The 21,422-nt window shown below is 35.7% G+C and overlaps 5 protein-coding genes across 8 annotated transcripts; 3 read left to right on the top strand and 2 right to left on the bottom strand.

The window, feature by feature from the left end:
• The first annotated feature begins 73 nt into the window (after nucleotides 1-73).
• LOC110634859 (putative pentatricopeptide repeat-containing protein At3g15930) lies at nucleotides 74-5,194 on the top strand. Its single transcript, XM_021784006.2, has 2 exons — nucleotides 74-2,905; nucleotides 3,215-5,194. Exons 1-2 carry the CDS (start codon nucleotides 684-686, stop codon nucleotides 3,291-3,293), a joined length of 2,301 nt encoding a protein of 766 aa, XP_021639698.2. The 5' UTR covers nucleotides 74-683; the 3' UTR covers nucleotides 3,294-5,194.
• A 54-nt stretch (nucleotides 5,195-5,248) lies between these two features.
• On the bottom strand, nucleotides 5,249-9,016 carry LOC110634849 (protein FAR1-RELATED SEQUENCE 6). The gene is given in 7 exon segments (XM_058148745.1): nucleotides 5,249-5,416; nucleotides 6,263-6,399; nucleotides 6,401-6,802; nucleotides 6,805-7,370; nucleotides 7,373-7,638; nucleotides 7,640-8,070; nucleotides 8,815-9,016. Coding segments are annotated over 6 exon segments (1,671 nt in total). The 5' UTR covers nucleotides 7,924-8,070; nucleotides 8,815-9,016; the 3' UTR covers nucleotides 5,249-5,400.
• A 684-nt stretch (nucleotides 9,017-9,700) lies between these two features.
• On the bottom strand, nucleotides 9,701-13,680 carry LOC110634848 (protein FAR1-RELATED SEQUENCE 6). 4 transcript variants are annotated; one of them, XM_021783992.2, is made up of 3 exons: nucleotides 13,393-13,680; nucleotides 12,352-12,491; nucleotides 9,701-11,890 (listed from the first exon to the last, which is right to left on the bottom strand). In XM_021783992.2, exon 3 carries the CDS (start codon nucleotides 11,888-11,890, stop codon nucleotides 9,887-9,889), a length of 2,004 nt encoding a protein of 667 aa, XP_021639684.2. In that variant the 5' UTR covers nucleotides 12,352-12,491; nucleotides 13,393-13,680; the 3' UTR covers nucleotides 9,701-9,886. The 4 variants fall into 4 exon arrangements, with proteins under 4 accessions (XP_021639684.2, XP_058004723.1, XP_021639683.2 ...); XM_058148740.1 differs by having other exon boundaries at nucleotides 12,352-12,465; XM_021783991.2 differs by having other exon boundaries at nucleotides 12,352-12,442.
• A 980-nt stretch (nucleotides 13,681-14,660) lies between these two features.
• LOC110634872 (polyubiquitin) lies at nucleotides 14,661-17,349 on the top strand. The gene is made up of 2 exons (XM_021784022.2): nucleotides 14,661-14,816; nucleotides 15,994-17,349. The coding sequence occupies exon 2, from the start codon at nucleotides 15,994-15,996 to the stop codon at nucleotides 17,137-17,139; it is 1,146 nt and encodes a 381-aa protein (XP_021639714.1). The 5' UTR covers nucleotides 14,661-14,816; the 3' UTR covers nucleotides 17,140-17,349.
• A 146-nt stretch (nucleotides 17,350-17,495) lies between these two features.
• Nucleotides 17,496-21,418, top strand: LOC110634871 (uncharacterized). The gene is made up of 12 exons (XM_021784021.2): nucleotides 17,496-18,106; nucleotides 18,196-18,271; nucleotides 18,389-18,474; nucleotides 18,997-19,090; nucleotides 19,177-19,253; nucleotides 19,450-19,577; nucleotides 19,773-19,844; nucleotides 20,260-20,330; nucleotides 20,528-20,603; nucleotides 20,730-20,873; nucleotides 20,980-21,093; nucleotides 21,187-21,418. The coding sequence occupies exons 1-11, from the start codon at nucleotides 17,726-17,728 to the stop codon at nucleotides 21,017-21,019; spliced, it is 1,245 nt and encodes a 414-aa protein (XP_021639713.2). The 5' UTR covers nucleotides 17,496-17,725; the 3' UTR covers nucleotides 21,020-21,093; nucleotides 21,187-21,418.
• Nucleotides 21,419-21,422: the final 4 nt, after the last annotated feature.

Here is a 21,422-nt window from a genome sequence, read left to right as displayed (position 1 = left end):
TTTTATTTTATTTTTTTAATGATACTGTTTAATACTTCCGTGTAAATTTTTTAACAGATACCGTTAGTTAACGGCAGAGGGCTTAGTAAAAAAAAAAAAAAAATGAGGAAAAGGATTTATTTTGCGTTCCTCCAGCCAGTCGCCGCCGACGTCTACCATCATCTCCTCTCCAACATCTCAATCCCCTTCTTACATTTTCTCGCAACATGGTAAAGACTTAGTCTCAGTCTTCAGCACCTATCCCCATTGTCGCACAGTCTCGCCGCTTTCCACATTGCCAAGGTGGCCATTTCCCTCCATCAACATCGCACCACTGCCTCTTGGCAGCACCTACAACCCATTCCCCATCTTTTGACGCATTTCCACTCTCTCCTCCATGCAAACCTTATCTCCCTCGACACACACAGCCACTAGGAAGCCCACCCTCAACAGACCCATCTCACCCACGTTGGGTAGTAGCTAATGTTTTTCTTGGTTCCAGCTAGTATGACCTATTGGGCTTATTTACTCAACTTATGAGAAAGTGAACTCCCAGTAAGTAGGCCATTTGGATAAAGAAGAAGAAGGGCTAGAGTCCCAATCTCCTAAAAAAATAAATAATAATCATTGAACACAATGTATGTATGATGCATTCACCTTATTCCTCCCTACCTGAGCAAAAATCTCTTTGATGCTCTTGTTTTATGCCAATTTCATTTCTCTACAAAACCCAACTTAATCTTCCCATTCCTTACTATTCTTCAGCCCTCAAGCAAATTATATCCATGGCCTCTATCTCCTCTCCGCACTTATCCCCGCCCACCCACATCCACTCCATGGAAAACCCACCTTTCTCCCTCATCCAAAGCTGCAAATCCATGGACCAACTCAAGCAAATCCACTCCCAAACGATCAAAACTGGCATCATATGCAATCCCATTATACAAAATAAGATCTTTGTCTGTTGCTGTGCTCAAGAATTCGGGGATATGGATTATGCACGACAACTATTTGATGCAATTGCTGAACCAACAGTCTTCCATTGGAATACGATGTTCAAAGGGTATTCTCGGATTGATTGTCCTAAACTAGGAGTTTCTATGTATTTACAAATGTTAAAGAGGGATGTTAAGCCTGACTGTTACACTTATCCATTCTTGATGAAAGGTTTTACGCGTGATATTGCACTCCAATATGGGAAAGGGCTGCATTGTCACGTAGTGAAATATGGTCTTGATTCCAACGTGTTTGTTCAAAATGCGTTGATAAATAAGTACTCTTTGTGTGGTTTAATTGATACGGCCCGTGGAATTTTTGATATGAGTTCTAAGAATGAAGTGGTCACTTGGAATGCAATGATTTCTGGTTACAATCGAATAAAGCAATATGATAAAACTAGGAGGCTTTTCTATGAGATGGAGAAGAAAGAAGTGCTACCATCAACGGTTACTCTTGTTTCGGTATTATCAGCTTGCTCTAAGTTGAAGGATTTAGAATGTGGCAAACTGGTTCATAAGTATGTTTCTGACCACATTGTGGAGTCTAATTTGATAGTGGAAAATGCTTTAATTGATATGTATGCGTCATGTGGTGAAATGACCGTTGCACTTAGGATTTTTGAGAGTATGAAGAGAAAGGATGTGATTTCTTGGACTGCTATTGTTACTGGGTTTGTGAATATGGGACAACTTGATATAGCCAGAAAGCATTTTGACCAGATGCCTGAAAGAGATCATGTTTCGTGGACTTGCATGATAGATGGATACCTTCAAGTTAATTGCTTCAAAGAGGCTTTGATTCTCTTCCGTCAAATGCAAACTTCCAATGTAAAACCAGATGAGTTCACCATGGTTAGCATACTTACAGCTTGTGCTCAACTTGGGGCACTGGAACTAGGAGAATGGGTAAAGGCTTACATTGACAAAAACAAGGTCAAGGATGATGCCTATGTGGCGAATGCTTTGATAGACATGTACTTCAAATGTGGGAATGTTATAAAAGCACAAGACTTATTCAATGATATGTCTCAGCGGGACAAATTTACGTGGACAGCCATGATTGTTGGTCTTGCCATTAATGGATATGGTGAAGCTGCCCTTGATATGTTTTCCCAAATGCTGAAAGCTTCAGTAATTCCAGACGAAATAACTTATATTGGTGTTCTCTGTGCTTGTACTCACACTGGCATGGTAGATGAAGGAAGAAAGTTTTTTGCGAGCATGATCACCCAACATGGAATTGAGCCAAATGTGACTCATTATGGATGTTTGGTTGATCTTCTTGGCCGAGCTGGGCATGTAAAAGAAGCTCATGAAGTAATAAAGAATATGCCCATGAAACCAAATTCAATTGTTTGGGGATCCCTTCTTGGCGCATGTAGAATTCATAAAGATGCGGACATGGCTGAAATGGCAGCAAAACAGATCCTTGAATTAGAGCCAGCTAATGGGGCAGTTTATGTTATTCTATGTAATATATATGCAGCTTGCAATAAGTGGGATAATTGGCGTGAATTAAGGAAAGATATGATGGATAGAGGCATCAAGAAAATCCCTGGTTGCAGTTTGATAGAAATGAATGGCGTTGTCCATGAATTTGTTGCTGGGGACCAGTCTCATCCTCAAATTAAGGACATATATCTGAAGTTAGATGAAATGACAAGTGACTTGAAATTTTCAGGGTATTCGCCTGATACTTCCGAGGTGTTTCTTGACATCGGGGAAGAAGATAAAGAGAGTGCACTTTACCAGCATAGTGAGAAGCTGGCTATTGCATTTGGGCTCATTAGTTCAGAAAATGGATCCACAATTAGAATTGTGAAGAACCTCAGAATGTGTGTAGATTGTCATCAAATGGCAAAGTTGGTGTCAAAGGTGTATGAAAGAGAAGTGATTGTCAGGGATCGAACTCGTTTCCATCATTTCAGGTACGGTTCATGCTCTTGTAAAGACTATTGGTGAGAGTTGAATCAGTGGTGAATTGCAAATTTATTAATCTAATTGTTCTTTATAGTATTTTGGCTGGAAACTAGTTAGCATGAATCTGGTAGTTTTATGTATTCGCCAACAAGTAGGTAAATAAATTCTAAAACAATTTGTACTTCATGTAGACAAGTTTTGTAGGATTTTAATGATCAGTCGCCAAGTCTCTTCTCTGTTGCCACTAATTATTTGGATCAGAAAATTATTCAGTATATACAATGTCTAAAGTTATGATCTTTGGTTTTGCTGTAAAGCCTGTTATACGAGGAACTTTATTGTACCTCCAAACGTAAATTGACACTGGTAATGCTGTGGAGTTTCAACAAAAGTTGATGGCAGTAGCCCATGATTCTCTTATAAGGGGCCATTCTGGGATAAGAGCTACTTGAAGCTCCATCAGTACTTTTACCTAGGGGTGTGCAAACGGTCGGTTCGGTTCCGAACCGAACCGAACCGAACCGACAAAACCGAAAATCAAAAATAAAAAATTTTAAAAACCGAACCAAACCGATTGAGAAGAGAAAACCGAACCGAATCGAACCGATAAATTTCGGTTCGGTTCGATTTTAAACTGATCAAACCGAAATTTATAAAATTTCATATTTTTAACATTAAATCTAAATAATAAAAACATAAAAACAAAAAAAATTAGAAATCAAAACTCAAAAATCTAAAGGTTCGGTTTGGTTTTCTTTGATTTTGGTTCGGTTTGATTCAATTTGATTCGATTTTTTTTTATTTCCTATATATACTTAATAATTTCGGTTCAGTTTTTTTGATTTTTTTATGAAAATAACCGAACTGAACCGATTAACTGAAATTATCAAAATTATAAACCGAACCGAACCGATTAAATTTTAAAACAAAACCGATTGAACCGAATTAATCGGTTCGGTTCGGTTTTTCGATTTAAACCGAAAACTGCTCTCCCCTACTTTTACCGGACAAGTAAGTTGAGAAGCATTGAGAAGTGGGTGCTACATTGTAATATTTGCCAAAAATGCAAGGGTGAATTAGTGCCATACCCTGGGTGATTGTAGCCCTTGACTATCCCTTCACAAGACTAGCATTGTATTTCCATGGATTTTGTTGAATAGCTGCCCAAATCTGAGGGGAAGGATACAATATTGGGGGTGGTAGAGAGGTTTACCAAATTTGCACATTTTATACACTTGACTCATTCTTTTACCGCTGAGAAAGAGGATAAGCTCTGTATTGATAACATTTTCAAGTTGCATGGCATTTCTAACAACATAGTTTCTGATACAGACAAAATCTTCACAAGTTTGTTTTGAAATCATCTTTTCAAGGCTTTGGATATTAATTTGCATTTCAGTACTGTTTTATCATCCTTAGTCAGATGGCCAAACTGAAAGATTGAATAAATGTTTAGAAAATTACTTCAGCTGTATGACTTTTCATCAACCTCACAAATGGTGCAAATGGTTGAGCTTAGAAAAGTGGTGGTATAATTCTAATTACTACAGAAGTATTAAAATGCCACACTTCTAGGCTTTATACGGCTACCCTCCAAATTGTTTGACTGTGGGCACAACTTCTGTCAGTAGTTAAGGTGGAGGATTTCTTATAAACTAATTGCTGGTAGCTCAGATCATAATGAAGCAATATGCTAGTTCTAAGAGAACTGAATGAATTTGAAGTTGGAGATTGGGTGTATTTTTGAAGCGTCATCTTTATAGACAGACTTTTTTGAGACCTAGGAAGCATGCTAAGCTTTACACCAAATGCTGTAGTCCTCGTCTCATTTTCCAAAAGATTGGATCAGTTGCTTACATAAAAACTCCATTTGCCCGATGATGCTTTGATTCACGATGTTTTTGATGTCACTTCTAACGAAGAAGATGGGTCCAGATCAGTCAGTTCAATCTTCTTTGCCTGACCATACCAAGTATGGACAGTTTCATCTTAAACCTCTTTCAATTCTGGACGCTAATACTATTAGAAGAGAGAATCATTCAGTGCATCAAGTGTTGATTCAATGGAGCACTTTACCTCTTCAGAATTCCACTTGGGAGGATGTAGATTTTATAAAGCATCAGTTTCCTGCTTTCAGCCGGAAGGGATGTTGAGAATGTTAGTATGCAGTGTATAGCAGAGGACAAAAACTTGAGTTAGCTGGTTAGTTGAGCTGAGAGCTGAGTTGGTTAAGTAGTTAGCTGTGTAACAGATTTGTAAACAATTTTAGAGGAGAATAGCCGAGGATTAATTGCATATACCTTACCATTGTATCTGACTAAGCAATCAATCTTAGCAATGTATCTGATTAAGCAATCAATAAAAAAATACAACATATATCTCTCTTCTTTCGTCTTCTCGAATCTTCCTGCCCCCTTCTTTCTTGCATCTTCTTCTCCTTCTTTCCTTTCTTTCTCCTTGCTTCTGTTCTTGTTAATGGGACTTCCATGTCAGGTCTGTGAGCTCAAGACCTGTCAATCCTGCAAGCCAACCTTGTCTCCTTTACATATATATATAGAAATTGAATGTACTAGATAATTGTTCGTGTAAATCATAATTATTGTAATAATTTATTTCACTTTATTTATATTTTTCATAACCTAATCAAACATAAAAATTGTTATTAAAGAAATTAAAATTAAATATGATAATTTTACGTTCTTAAAATCACATTTTTAGAAAGTTATTTTCTCAAAGAAGTGATTTCAAATAAAAAAACAAATATGATAAAATTACATTCATAAAAATCACTTTCTTGAAAAGCAATTTTCTTAGAAGTGATTCTGAATAGAGATATTAAATTCCAATAATCAAACTGCATTAAAAGAATTGTATCGTAGTATACTTTTGATGGAGAATATTATATTTCAATTATTTGGCAGAAATCTGTTCCAATCCCTATATATATATGTAAAGGTTTCATTCTCAACAATAGTCAAGGGATCGAAGATGCCTGTGTTACACTAATTTAATCTTTTCTTTCTTTCTTTCTCTTTCTTGGAATAGCCACTAGAAAAGTCATTCAGCAGTTAAGTAAAGATTTCATAATTTGAGATCCCCATGCACATGTTTCCAAATGATGCAGTGTGATGTTATCAGCTTTAATGCACATAAACATATGCATATAGAGCCAATAACATGATTCACAAACATGTAGTTCCACACAACTAGTCATCAAGGTCCCTAATAATTTACATGGCTAGTCTTCTAAAAGATGAAGCCTGTTTAATGTCTCACCCAAAGCTTGCAGAGTAACCTTATAGCGATCTTGTGATTTCCTCCCTCCCTCTACAACTCGCACGATACATTTGTACAAATGGTCTTACCTGTGAACTGGGTGATTAGTATCGATACCACCGCAGCTGTGGTCAAGAACATAGGATCTATTTACATCTTTTCTCCATCTTGTAAGAATGTATTCAGATGGGATCTCCTCCAAGCCGTTTTGGTTAGGGAAACATAGGGGCATGCCTACATAAACAACCCTTAAAGTTGAACAAACCACAAACACACAGAATATCCATTTCAGATGCATTGTACATAACATCAAAGTCCTCTGTCTTCTGCCTGTTACCCTCAACTTCAACTTGTTCTTTGACTATGTATGTTATTAATGGCCCATCAATACTTATCTTTCTTGTGCTAAAACAAGCATACATGCCCTCCACCTTCTTTTCAAACCTCTTAAATATTTCATTTGTGTACAATTTTGAGAGTTGCAGCTCAAAATAACATCTAGATTTCAGCATTAAAGTTGAATTCCTTGAATCCATATCTGCGAAGGTTTCAAGTTGATGATTCATCTGTAGAGCTTGATCATAGAGGAGCATGTTTACCCAGATACCCTTCAAAAATCGAAGGCACAAATCTCATTTTGCTGGAATGGAAACAAGCCTGCCAAAAATGTCTCTTTCACATAAGCAGGAACCCACCTTTTCCTATCTTCATATAAAGTTTGGATCCATTTATGATCCCTGATTCCGAGATGTTGGACTGTCTCCTCCCAAGCAGCTTCAAATTCCTCAGGCCTCAGAAAATAGTAAACTATTCTACTCCATGCTTCTTTAATTGCTTCAAATTCAAAAAAACCTCCCAGATTCTCTGGAAATCTTTGCATGATACAAGACATATGAAAGCAATGTGAAGCTCTTGGGAAAACATCAGCAACAGCAGTTTGCAAATTTCTGCAATGGTCAGTGATGACAGCTTGTGGAGTATGTCCTAACATACATGTAAGCCAGGCTCTCAACAACCATATATATGATTCAGTAGTCTCACCTGCAAGCAAACCACAGCCCAATAGCATGGAATGCCCATGGTGATTTGCTCCAATAAATGAAACCAGTGGCATTTCAAATTTGTCTTTCAAGCATGTAGTGTCAATTGCAACACCGTCACTAAAATAGCCATAAGCAACCCTTGACCTTGCATCAGCCATCCTTTCTCATTGAGATCCACCACATAAAAGAAGTTGGGATCCATCAACTGCAAGCGACAAAAGAAATCTTGAACTGCTTGGGCATCTCCCTCTCTAAGCTTCAACTGATTGGAATGGAGAAGGTTTCCAAATCAACCTTCATCATCTACAACTCTATTGCCCTCAGAATCTATTATCACAGTGCGATACATCCTAATTTTCTGCACTTCACCAGGACCATCTAATTGCAATGTCCTTTTGGTTCCAGCACCTATTTCCACTTGCTGGGCTAATTAAGTGATTGTGCTCAAGCTCAACTTCAATAATTCTCCACCTTTCGTTTTCCATCAACCTGAATTTTATCATTGCTGGACAACCAGTTCTTGTTTCAGGTCTTGGCCAAATCGCTTCACTTTTCTTCTGGAAACCTGCACTACTGCAGCTAAGCTTTCCTCTGTATCGCTCTTTACTCTTTCTATACCATGTATTACTTACTCTAACCCCAAATCCCTGTTCCTTCGCATAGCAATTGTAAAAGTAATACACATCCTCTTAGGACTCAAATTCCATTCCAAATGCGGGAGGGATTGGATTCTCTCCCTGGATTGCACCAGTTTGACCAACATATTCTGTTATTCCACAATCTCCTTCAATCTCAAATTCATCAGCATCATCATCATCACGTATTGGCTTAGTGTTGAGAGACGCTTCATCCGTCTACAAAAGCATGGGATGCAACAATGATAAATGAGATTACTGAAATTAGAGATACTAAAAAGGACAAAAAAAAATCATTTTTTAATCATAAATTAATATTTTTTCTCAATACCGACTCATGATACCACATGTCTATAATGGCTAACTAAAAAAAAGCAACAATAATGAAAGTTGCTTCCTAACAATTTTCTTTAGAGGAATCCATGCTGCAAAAACTTTTAACATTAGATGTATCCCTTTTTTGTTCCCTCTTTTTTCTCTAATCAAAGCCAACAATATCCACTCTACACAGTTGAACCCACAACCCTATTGGAAGGAATGAAGTGCCTGTGAGCTACAATGTCTGAAGTTCTACCTTCAACGAAAAAGGCAACTGTTTGACTACAAACTACCAGAATTCCACCTATAAGTTAAGTCAAATAACAGAACCGACAGTCCACTGCAGCCACAGAAATCGGACACAATCTTAAAAGGCTAGAATTTGGTTGAGGTTAGTAGAGATGGAAGTTTGATCTTCTCCATATTATCCCGCAAGAGCAATAAAACAGAAACAACCAAGGGCATACAGACCCTTTTCAAATTAAGCCACCACTCAGAATTCCAAACCCCGTGATTGAGATTCCTACCACATAATTAAGCATGATATATGATTGAGAAGAAGAAGAAGAAATCACTGTGAAACAAAAAGAATCAGTAAGAGTGAGGCAAGGATTTACAGGGTTTCAACCCAAATGAGTGACTCACCTGGAAAATTATTGATTGAAGGTAATCAAGTCTGTAGAGTCAGTTGATTGAAGAGGACGCTAATCTCCTTCGCAGAAAGCCAGAGTGTGAATGGAAGCTTCCAATTCCAGAGGGCTAAGAGAACGCCACTTTTGGATGACATCTTCTTGAGATTGTAATAAAATCCATTTTTATAGTGACTTTTTTTTTTTTTTTTTTTTTGCATTTCAAATTGATGAGGTTAGGTTTAAACCGAACGAACATATTTGGTATGTTGCATATTTTCTTTATGAAATCTTTAAAAATGAAACTCTTATTAATTATAATTCAAGATGTTCAACTTCATTCTAAATTTTTTCGTTATTATTTCTTATATAAAATTCAATTATTTCATATATATATATATATATACTATTATTAAATTAAACTTTATTGTATAAAAATTAAAATATTAAGTGAAAATTTTCAAATAAAAAATAAATTGAAAGAAAATATTTTGAAAGAAATTTTAGTTAGGCCGAACACTAAAATCAACAATAAAACATTGAGTTTTTTTTTAATAAATCATTTTAAAAAAAATTAATTACATTTTCATATAATAATATTTAATTTTTATTTTTATAAAAATAAAATTTTTAAAATTAAAAAATTAAAAATTTTCATTTAAAATATAAAAATTAATAAAAAAAATAAATTTAATTAATTTAAATTCTTAAAAAATTTTTGCTTTCATTGTTATGATTTAAATAAGAGAACTAATTTGAAAATTGAAAAAAATTAAGTGTGTGTATATATATATATATATATATATATATATATAATGTTTTTTTTTTATATTATAAAATATTCATTTAATTATTAGACTATCAACTAAATAACAAATTCATGCTATTTAATGTTTAAATAATGATAGTAATTTAACTTAATAATATATAACATCAATTTTCCAAGCAGTTCATACATTGTAATCTAGCAATTTTCTTCTTTGTTAACAAACGTAAATTCCATTTTTGGCTTAAAAAAAAAAAAAGATAAAAGATAAAAGACTGCAATTATATTTACAATAAATCTTGCTTCCTTTACTTAGTAATGTCTATTTTTGCTTTTCTTCTACCTCATGAACCCTGTTGAGTGATTCTTCAAATGCTTGCAATGCAACACCATAATGATCTAGAGAAATCACCCCCTCCTCCACAACTTGCAGAGCACTTCTATATAACTGGTTAAACCACTGAACCCTATCAGTAGCATCAACTCTACTAGAGCCGTGATCTGGAATATATAAGCGCTTGTAATCCTTCTTCCACCGCGATAATATATACTTCGAAGGTATCTCCTCCACCCCATTAAAATTAAGCACACACAACGCATGACGGCATAAATACCCGTAGAAGTTGAAGCAGCTGCAAATGCATCGAACCTCTCCAGCACTTCTATTATACAGGACTTCATAATCTCTAATTTCCCTCCTATTTCCTTCACTCATAACACGCTCCTTAACCAAAAATATTATAATCGGTCCATCGACATGTATCTGTGTTGTGCTAAAACAAGAGTACATTTCTTCCACCTCGAATTGGAACTTCTTAAATATTTCCCTAGTGTACAGTTTTGACAGCTGCAACTCAAAAGAACATCTGGTTTTCAACATTGGGCCTAAGCTTCTAGACTCAATATCTGCATTGGTTTCTTCTTTGTGCTTTTTTTGTAGGGCTAGTTCATACTTGTCAAGAAATTCTTTCAAAGGAGTTTGTTTGTGCACGTATCTATCAAAAAATGGGTTCAATGCCTCACCTGGGAGGGCAGCAGACATTCCAGCAAAAAATGTGTCTTTTAAATAAACAGGAGCCCACCGAATTCGATCTTCATACAGTGATCGTAGCCATTCATGATCAACAACTCCAAATCGCTGGACCATGAATACCCATGCTGCTTCAAATTCAATCACTTTCAAAGTCTCATACACTGCTTTAATCAAGGCTTTTCTGATTGCATCATAGTTAAGCAATCCTCCCAATTTTTCCGGAACTCTTCTCATGATGTGTGACAAACCAAAACAATGATGAGATCTTGGAAATGCCTCTGCAATTGCACTCTGCAAAACTTTACACCTGTCCGTAATAATTGTTTGTGGAGCACACCCTGATAGACATGTAAGCCATGTTTTGAACAACCAAATATAAGACTCCGTTGTCTCGCCCGCAAGTAGGCCACAACCCAGTAAAACAGACTGGCCATGGTGATTTATTCCAACAAGTGCCACAAGTGGGATCTCATATTTGCTTGACAAATATGTGTTGTCAATATAAATGACATCACTGAAGTAGCCACATGCAGCCCTTGATCTAGCATCAATCCAGAACACATTTCTCAAATGCCCTTCATCATTGAGATCCATCAAATAAAAGAAGTTTGGATTAGTCAACTGCATACGGCAAAGGTAGTTATAAATAGCTTGTGCGTCACCCTTCTTAAGATTCAGTTGATTGGGAAGTTCAGAAAAATTCCTGACTTCTCTTGCATTTGGACTTGAGTTCCCCGTACCCCCTGCATCTATTACAAGTGCTCTGTACAACTTAATAGTTCGCACTTCTGCATCTGAACTTGACTGTGACTTCCTTTTGTTTCCCGTTCCCATCTTCTTAATTGATTTGTATATCTTAGCACCTAACAGGTGGTTGTGTTCAAGTGTAACCTCTAGCACTCTCCACCTCTTGGAGTCCACCAACCTCATCCTTATCATTGCAGGACAACCAGTTCGTGTTTCCTTTCTTAAACGATTAACATCTTTAATTCTTTTGAAACCCTGGCTACTGCAACAAAGCACTGCACCATACTTCTCTCTACTGTTTCGCTTGAACCAAGAATTCTTAACTCTAACACGGAAACCCACTTCCTTAGCATAGCAATTATAATAATTATAAGCATCATCGTAAGACTCAAACTCCATTCCTACAGCAGGTGGAACGAATTCTTTCCTTTCTTCAGGCATGCCATTTTCACCATGCAAATCTGTTGTCTCACCATCCTTTTCTTTCTGATGCTCGATCAACTCAACATCAGGTACCTGTTCAATGCCACAGGGGGCTTCTGCCATCTGTCAAACCAAATAAATCCCACTATAAGATAAATATGGCTATACAAAAACCAAAATATCAAAGAAACAAAGAGATGAAAACATTTAAATATAAAAAAATCCTGAAATACTATGCCAGATCTAGCACAGGTGGTAAATAAAGACTCAGGCATTTATTGAGGTTCTATTATCCATTAATTTACTAGCACCTAACTGCCATCTCCCATAGGAAAGTTTAAAAGCAACTAATGAAAGACTATCATTGAAAAATTTACATCCCCTTGATGAATATCTTGATCATCATTGTCAACTATCAGCTTAATTCCATATTTTTTATGAAAGAAATTCCAAACCATTATTGAATATCTATGTGTATAGAAATGAAGAAGTCAATAAGATGATGCTCCAAAACCAGTCCCAAAAAACTTGTAGAAAGGAGTAGATAATTCATGCGTCATCTGCAAAGAAAATATAAGTATTACCTGTCTCTGAAACTCCTCAGCTCCCAATCCTGAGGGCCACGGAGATCTAAATCTTTGAAGAATCTCCCAATTTTGTCCAAAACTGGATTGCCTAAAATAGAAGTAATTAGCTCACTTCCATTCAACATAGAAATGGTTAACTAACAAGGAAAAAGAGAGACACAAAAACAAAATATAGGTGAGTTAAAAACCTCATATAGTGATCTAAACTTAAACATGAGAACAATAACACCAATATGAACTGATCAGCAACAAAAACCAACAGCTTCTGATGTATCTAAGAATTCATACTATTTTGCAGAAGTTTGCTAATGACCAACCCCAACAAACTTCAATGCAAGGCAAAGCTTGAAATCAAAGAACGGTAATTCACATAAAACTTTTCATTTTGATCAGCAAACTAATAAAGGCCACTCATTTCCAGGGGTCAATTGGTGCAATACAAGTCACCTCCTCCAGTTGAATGCCATGCACCACAAAATTAAACCTATGATTCACAAATGACTCAGAGAGGCGGGTGCCCCCCCTACTTCAATGGACTGGAGCCTTTAGCCAAAATTTCTGCATTTCTAATCAAACCTTAGTCACAAGATTCATAACAATTACCGTATTATATCTTAGCTTCCTTTTTATTTTTGTCCTTCAAGGAATTACAATTAGCAGAGCAGAGCATAGCAAAGCTATAATCCTAACAAAAATTAGAGAAAACAAAAAGAGACAAACAACTCACTCAACTTATAGCAATTATTACAAGCCATCTCCCATGGAATAGAGCTTTGTTGCATAATCCAAGCATTACCAAAAAAAAAAACACTGTTGTTATATCATAATTAACAAACTTAACCACACTTTCTCAACAACTAATTCATATTTCCGCTGCTGAACAATAAGACTTATATTATTTTACCTAAAATTAAAATAAAATTCAGCAAAACCAGAATTGTTGGAAACAAGAACAAGAACAGAAACTTTTGATTTGAGAAACAAAAACGCAAAAATTGAAAAGCAAAGGTACGTTTTTTATTTTATTAAAGCACTCACCGCTGGATGACTTTGGATCCGGCGAGCCGGAGAATCGCGGTGGCGACCGGCGGTTTTTCCCCCCTATTTTCTGGCCTTTGCTTGTTGCTGAAAGTGAGAGAGCTCGACGGGTGAGGTTAGAATTTCCGGAGCTATGGTCGTATCCGGTTAGTTTGTTGGGAGTGCTTTGCAGTTGGCTGCTGTGATTGAGCCACGTCAAATTGAGATCATGAGGCAGCATCAGATGGATTTCTCTTGGAACGACAAAGAACGATGTCGTTTCACTGAGATCACTCCTTTTTAGGTCATCTCGATGTATTTTAAGTACAAATAGTTTTCCTGGAGCATCGTGAGAGAATTATATAGTAAAAGGTATTATTATATCAACACTTTACATTAATACTAAAACATAAATATATAAATATAATTACTAAAATTTTAAAAAAAATTATTTAATAATTATAATTTTTAAAATTCACTTTAATTTATTAATTTGTTATTTCATATAAATTATCTTATCTAATTATATAATATAAATTTGGACGAGAAGGATAGTTGGAATAATAATAATAATAACTTTTATTTTAGTAGCAACGAAGTGAAATAAAAAAATAATAATAATTTTTACTTTAGTAACAATGAAGTTAAATGAAAAAATAATGATAAATTTATTAAAATAAAAATAAAAAAATGATACTGTTTTTTATTGATTTATGGTTTATAAATGAAATTAAACTCTCTAACAAGAAATTAAAAATTGGAAATTTAAAATTCAAGAAAAATATTTTAAAATATTAAAAAAACTATTATATATACATTATAAAAGTTTACATTTTTTTTCAATTTTAATATTTATATTCTTCTTTAAAAAATGTTAATATATTAAAGGAAAAAATATTGTATTAAAATTATAAATTTATTTTGGTATGCATTTAATATGCTTTTTTAACTAATATATCTTATTCCTTATTTAAGTACAAAAATTCATCAATGTTAAATTAAATGTGATATCCTATTTTTTCATAAAAAATTAATAAAATGTGATTTTTTTTTTATTTTTAGAATGTAAAAAATGAAAAATTCTCGAATTTAAAATTTTATTGATTTAATTTAAAATTTACTATTTTTATAATAATAAAAATTACTTTTATTAGTTTTTTTTTAATTACTTTTATTAGTTAGTTATTAAATAAAAAATTAACTAAAAGGGTAAAAATTAGGAACTAATTTTGGCACGTGGGCAAGTGCTAGCCACCGAAGACTTGAATAACGTAACGCCGACTTCATTCCAAATTAATTTTCAATAATTCATTGGGCATTTTGGTCATTTTGGTTGGCTACAAGCGCTATAAGAGATCCCCAACCCCAAAGAAAATCTTCACACAACCATTCAAAGCTCAGAATTCAGATCTAAACGTAATCAAATTTCTCTCCTCTCTCTCAAGGTAATCCTTTCTCGGTCGGCTACTGTTCTTTTCCCGATTTGGCTATTGGAAATGATTATTAGTTATTATTTTTGTTTAGATTCTTAGATGATTAATCTGATTACGTGAGAATTTTTACTCTCTAGTGGTTTTTGTCGTTCGTTGATTTTGATTTTGGTGTAATTTGTATTCGGAGTTTTCTGATTTTAGATCCTGTTTATGTCTTTAGTTTTTTAAGATCTATGGATATTTCAAGGGGATGCTTAAATTTTAGGGATCGATCTTTGTTTTGTATGGTGGGGTTTTTTTTACACTATGTTTGGGAATTTTTTAAGGGGAAGGAAAATAAAGAGCGGAAAATAAATGGTATTTTCTTTTTGTTTTGTTTTTTTTTTTTGTTATTGTTTAGATAGAAAGATAGGAAAATAAAGAGTGGAAAGAAAAATAGGATAAATTTATAATTTTATTTCATGTATTTAAAAAAAAAAAATACTTTGAAAAAAGATGATTTGATAATTTTAATGTATAAAGAACACTTTTGTTACTTTCTCTTCAATTCAAATTGGAGAGAAAACCCCCTATTTTCTCTTCATTTTCAAACAAGGAAAAGAAAAATAACAATTTATTTTCTCTTGTTTATTTTCTTTTCTCTCCCTTTTCCTTCTATCCAAACAGAGTTTTAATGTATAGGTTTGTGCTTGTTTTCTTTGATGAAGTAATAAATTCTTTGATTTGAGATGATGTGATCAAGCAGTTGGCCTATTCTTTATGGACATGTTTCCTGTTTTATTTTGGACTTCTAATCTGATAAATTGGCCCTTGGTAAGGTGTTGTTCGGAATTTTAACTTATTGTTGGCAAATGTTCTTCCTTTGTTTTGTAGAAGTTCAGTATATTTTGTTAATGATCTTTTATCTTTATTTTCTGAAAGAACCAGGATAGATTTTTAATGAGTCCCAATTGGTTTACTTTTGTGGGTTATGATACCTAAAAAGAACTTGATTATAGTCATTGCTAATTTTATTATATTTATATCAATTTTTTTACTGATCTGTTGAAATTGGATTTAGAACTTATACATTGATCTGCCAAAACTTGATTAGAAGCCCCTTTTTTTTGTCATTATGTTCTGTTGTCAAGGCTTTTAAACAAACAACAACAACAAAGTCATTGTGTTTTGGTTTATTTCTGCTAAACAGATGCAGATCTTCGTGAAAACCCTTACTGGAAAGACAATCACCCTCGAGGTGGAAAGCTCAGACACCATTGACAATGTTAAGGCTAAGATCCAGGACAAAGAGGGAATTCCACCTGACCAGCAGAGGCTGATCTTTGCTGGGAAGCAGCTAGAAGATGGCCGCACCCTGGCTGACTACAACATTCAGAAGGAGTCCACCCTCCATTTGGTACTCCGCCTTCGTGGTGGCATGCAAATTTTTGTGAAAACCCTCACTGGCAAGACAATCACCCTTGAGGTTGAGAGCTCAGACACAATTGACAATGTTAAGGCTAAGATACAGGACAAAGAGGGCATTCCACCAGACCAGCAGAGGCTGATCTTCGCTGGTAAGCAGCTAGAGGATGGCCGCACCCTTGCCGACTACAATATTCAGAAGGAGTCCACTCTCCATTTGGTGCTTCGCCTTCGTGGTGGCATGCAGATATTTGTGAAGACTCTTACAGGGAAGACAATCACCTTGGAGGTTGAAAGTTCTGATACTATTGACAATGTCAAGGCCAAGATTCAGGACAAGGAAGGGATCCCTCCAGACCAGCAGAGGTTGATCTTTGCTGGTAAGCAGCTTGAGGATGGCCGCACCCTTGCAGACTACAACATCCAGAAGGAGTCCACCCTCCACTTGGTGCTCCGCCTTCGTGGTGGCATGCAGATATTCGTGAAGACCCTTACAGGTAAGACAATCACCTTGGAGGTTGAAAGTTCTGATACTATTGACAACGTGAAGGCCAAGATCCAGGACAAGGAGGGCATCCCGCCAGACCAGCAGAGGTTGATTTTTGCTGGAAAGCAGCTTGAGGATGGCCGCACCCTTGCAGACTACAACATCCAGAAGGAGTCCACCCTTCATTTGGTTCTTCGTCTTCGTGGAGGCATGCAGATCTTTGTGAAGACCCTTACTGGGAAGACCATTACTTTGGAGGTAGAGAGTTCGGACACTATTGACAATGTGAAGGCTAAAATCCAGGACAAGGAAGGAATCCCACCAGATCAGCAGAGATTGATTTTTGCTGGAAAGCAGCTTGAGGATGGGAGGACCCTTGCTGATTACAATATCCAGAAGGAGTCTACTTTGCACCTTGTCCTTCGCCTTCGTGGTGGTTTCTGAGTTGCATGGTTGTGTCTACTTTGTTATTAATATCTACTAGTTATGCCTTAATGGCTTTAAATAAGTTTTAAACCCTCCGAAACTTGTTATTTTGGAATGGTTGTAAGTACTTTACTAAAGCTGTTCTAAGTGGCCGCTATAAGGTCATTGGTACTTTATTTTAGAGGCAATAAAGCTGGCTTGACTGGCCTATGTAATATTCTGGATTTCTGATTCATGCTTTATGTTCTTTGGGATGTAGCAGAATTCTGTTCTGTTTATTTCTTACGGTGGCTTCTATAGGAGTTGGTAACGTGGTTGTATCTTACAAAAGGCAACTTTGTGGTTCACTGCGACTTTTAGGACCTCAGTGTGTTTGAAAATGGTACATTTCTAAGAGAGGTTCTTTGTTTCACTTTTGAAATAGGTAGAAATGCCATAGCCAAAAAATTAACCACTGCCTGTGGTTGATATGGGACCTGGCCCCAATTTTCAACATGCTCCCATTGATGTTGCCTTCAAATTGCACCCTATAAGATTCCAAGCTTGAATCTAGCCTGAGCCAATAAGAAAGCGCGTGGGTCCATGAAACCCCAACTGAACACAAATGCCCTTCAAAAAAAAAAAAAAAGAACATCCACAAAAAAAAGACATCTCAAAGGAGTGGCGTAGGCTGTTCAGTCTTAAAATCAAAGCTCCCCGCAGAAACAAACGCACACAAGCAGACCAAATGGCATGGGCTCTGCTCTCTCCTCTTCCTCCTCCTCTAGCAACCTGTGCCGCCAAAATAAGCAACACAAACCACTTAAGAAGAGCAACTAAAATTATAGCAAATGCCACAAACTGTGAAGGCAGCAAAGACAAAGGCAAAGATGATGCCCCGGCATTTAATCCTTTTGGTTTTGTCACAGATAACCCTTCCAGCCGTAGTGCCATCCAGCTCCCTGAGAGCCCTGCTGAGGACGGCAATGTTGGCCAAATGCTCAATGTAAGTTTGTTTTGTTCTTTACTTGCATACAGACTAAAGATTTTCTATAGGTGTGTTCCCGTATATTAAATGATTTTTTTTGGTTCTAGAGGATTGAAGACAAGGGAAAGGAATATGGTTCATATGTAAAATCTGGGAAGTTTACGTGGTTTGTTAGAGAAACTGGTAAAACTTATCTCTATGGCAATATTATTTAATTCTTCCTTCTGTTAAATTTTGAATCACTTTGTTTAACAAGTAAATTTTTCTTTTTTTTTTTTTAAACAAAAAATGGGGATGCAGGACCACCTGAGAGTCGACGGGGAACAATTGTCTTCCTACACGGGGCTCCTACTCAATCTTACAGCTATCGAGTAGTCATGTCACAGGTTGATTTACTTGGTCTCTGATTTTGCTTTTTTCTTTTTTCGAATGCTATGACCTAACATTCGCTATGGAAAAGCAAGTTTTTATGCTTTGTACTTCTTACATAACAAGTAATCATCAACTATGAATGAATTTATTGAATTTGATTGTCCTGTGGTATGGAAATTTAAATGACTGACAGAATAGTCATGTGCTTTCCTTATATCTCCGTTCTTTGAAGATACTAGTTTTGGAGGTAGCAGCCTGATAATATTTGATGAGCTCTGATTAGAGAAGTTCTATAAGGTTGTTGCAATTTCTGAAATACGCGAGGCTTCTGCTGTCATGCCTTAATAACCTTGTTTCTTAACTCTCCTTGAGGATTTCTGTTTGGGTTGGATTGTAGCTTAGGTTACTATATACCTGCTTCTGAGCTCTATGTAAATTGTGATTTCATCTGCTCGAGCTGTCTTCTAAAATCAAATATGCTTTTTTTTCAATGATGATAAATTTTTTTCCATTTTTTTTGCCGCCTTCTTGCATAGATGTCAGATTATGGGTTCCACTGCGTTGCACCTGACTGGATAGGGTTTGGTTTCAGTGACAAGCCGCAGCCAGGATATGGTTTTGATTACACAGGTTTTGATTTGGTGTTAATATTATTGTAATACAATAACATTATTCTTTCACGGCATGTCTCACATTTCCCAATTTCTACTGCGCAGAGAAGGAGTTCCATGAGGCATTTGATAAATTACTTGATGTTCTGGACATTAAATCTCCCTTCTTTCTTGTTGTTCAGGTTTGGGTGAAGCTTCTGAATACAAGTTATTGATTTGCATTTGTGGCAAAATATTATGCAGGGCATCAATACATTTATAAAACATCCTGAATCTGCATATGCTGGTTCTGTTTTCCAGTAACTTGATAAATTGTTTTAGAGGTTTATTCAAGTAAAGCTGTGCACCTAATGTGTGCGTCTCATATTCTCCCCAAAGGGGTTTCTTGTAGGTTCTTATGGATTGACTTGGGCCCTGAAAAACAATAGCAAGATATCAAAGATGGCAATTTTGAACAGTCCATTAACAGTTTCATCTCCTGTTCCTGGGCTATTTCAAAAGCTAAGGTTCTGTGATTATTCTGTTTGATAAAATGCCCATAACATGTTGTATTATGAGGATTATATAAGCTACCTGTGAGCCTTGCATGGTTTGATGCTTCTTTCGTAGTCTCTTTCAAGCATGTCCAACCTTTGTTTTTTTCTTTTAATTATTTTCTTTCTTCTTATTTTTATTTATTTATTCTTATACACTGTATGCAGAATTCCTCTTTTTGGAGAATTTACTTCCCAAAATGCTGTTATGGCTGAACGCTTTATTGAAGCAGGTAGCCCGTATGTATCCAAGTTGTAACCAACTTCCAGATCTTACCAACTTCAAATTGATCCTCTGGTTTTTAGTAGAACCATCTGTTTCTATCACAAAGTAGTTTAATTGAGTTTCAAAAGATGTTTTCTATCAAATTCTGTTCTTCTTCTTCTTCTTCTTCTTCTTCTTCTTCTTCTTCTTCTTCTTCTTCTTTTTTGATTCTTAAATAACATAACAATTCTTCAAACTTTGATTGCTGTTCCCATCATGATGTTTTTAGTATGCTATTGGAGGAATGACTTGAACAATGTAATTGTTTAACAGCTATAGATTAATCCAAGTACCTTATTATTTAGTATCTCTGTAGACTGAGCTGTGTAAGTCTGTCCAATAACTCCGTGCTTGTGATGTTCTCTTACAATATGAGAATCACTTTTGCAGTTATGTCCTGAAGACAGAAAAGGCTGACGTTTACCGATTACCATATTTGGCAAGTAGTGGACCAGGATTTGGTTTGTATCTCAATTCTTTTTCTTCATTTAAGAAGAACTGATACTGCAATTGTTTTCATTGAGCTGAAAGCTGACAGCTGACACACACACATACCATATGGTTGTGTTGTAAAATGCATCAATCATTACAAGTAATCCTTTGATTACGGAGCGGTTGCAATTGTCAAGGCGAGCTAAGTTCAAAATTGTTGTTTCAGCTCTCCTCGAGGCTGCAAGAAAGATTAATTTCCAAGATATTTCAAGCCAAATAGCCAATGGCTTTGCAACTGAAAGGTATAATGTTTTTACTGTCAATTACATGAGTTTAAGCAATTTTAGCTGAATTTCTATATCCACTCGATGCACAAACTCTGATTTTTCACTTTTCACTCTCTGATCTGTGCATTATAAATTCTTCAGATGGGATAAACCAATACTTCTTGCTTGGGGAATAGCAGACAAATTTTTGCCTCAATCTGTGGCAGAAGAGTTCCAGAAAGGAAATCCTGATGTTGTAAAGCTGAAGTGGATAGAAGGTGCTGGTCATATGCCACAGGAGGACTGGTAATTGTGCTTCATACCTTATTTGTATGCACCACTTATTTTGTGCCTTTTCTTTTTCGTCTCTTTTCCCATATCAAATATTCAAATCTTTTACTTGATTTAATAGGCCTGAGAAAGTTGTGGATGCTCTGCGAGTGTTCTTTTAAATGCAACACATGAATCAACAACGAGAATATGTAGCTATGCAACTGTTTTTCAGTTGCAGTTCTATTTGACTAGGGTGAGAAACTTTAGCTACTTATTTTGGAGAATATTTTTGCATCAGTAGCCATATTGTATCTTAATGTCCTTGGTTTTCAAAAATCTTCTACAGATGAGATTCTGAGCAGCAATCTGACCACAGCAAAGATGACCATGAAAAGGAGACAAGTTGAGAGAGAAAAAAAAATCTTAATTACATATTTCTTTTTCTTTTCTCCCCTTCCCTTTTTTTTCCTTGATAATGCATATGTTAATGGGGCTATGGCAAGCCTTTTAAATCAGACTCACATGTATGTCATGCATAAGCTAAGGCCAACAATAAAAATAAATAAATAATGATCTAATGCA

The sequence above is a fragment of the Hevea brasiliensis genome, chromosome 1 (assembly GCF_030052815.1).
Source record: "Hevea brasiliensis isolate MT/VB/25A 57/8 chromosome 1, ASM3005281v1, whole genome shotgun sequence".
Classification (NCBI taxonomy): Eukaryota; Viridiplantae; Streptophyta; class Magnoliopsida; order Malpighiales; family Euphorbiaceae; genus Hevea; species Hevea brasiliensis.
This window is presented reverse-complemented; position numbering and strand designations above follow the sequence as displayed.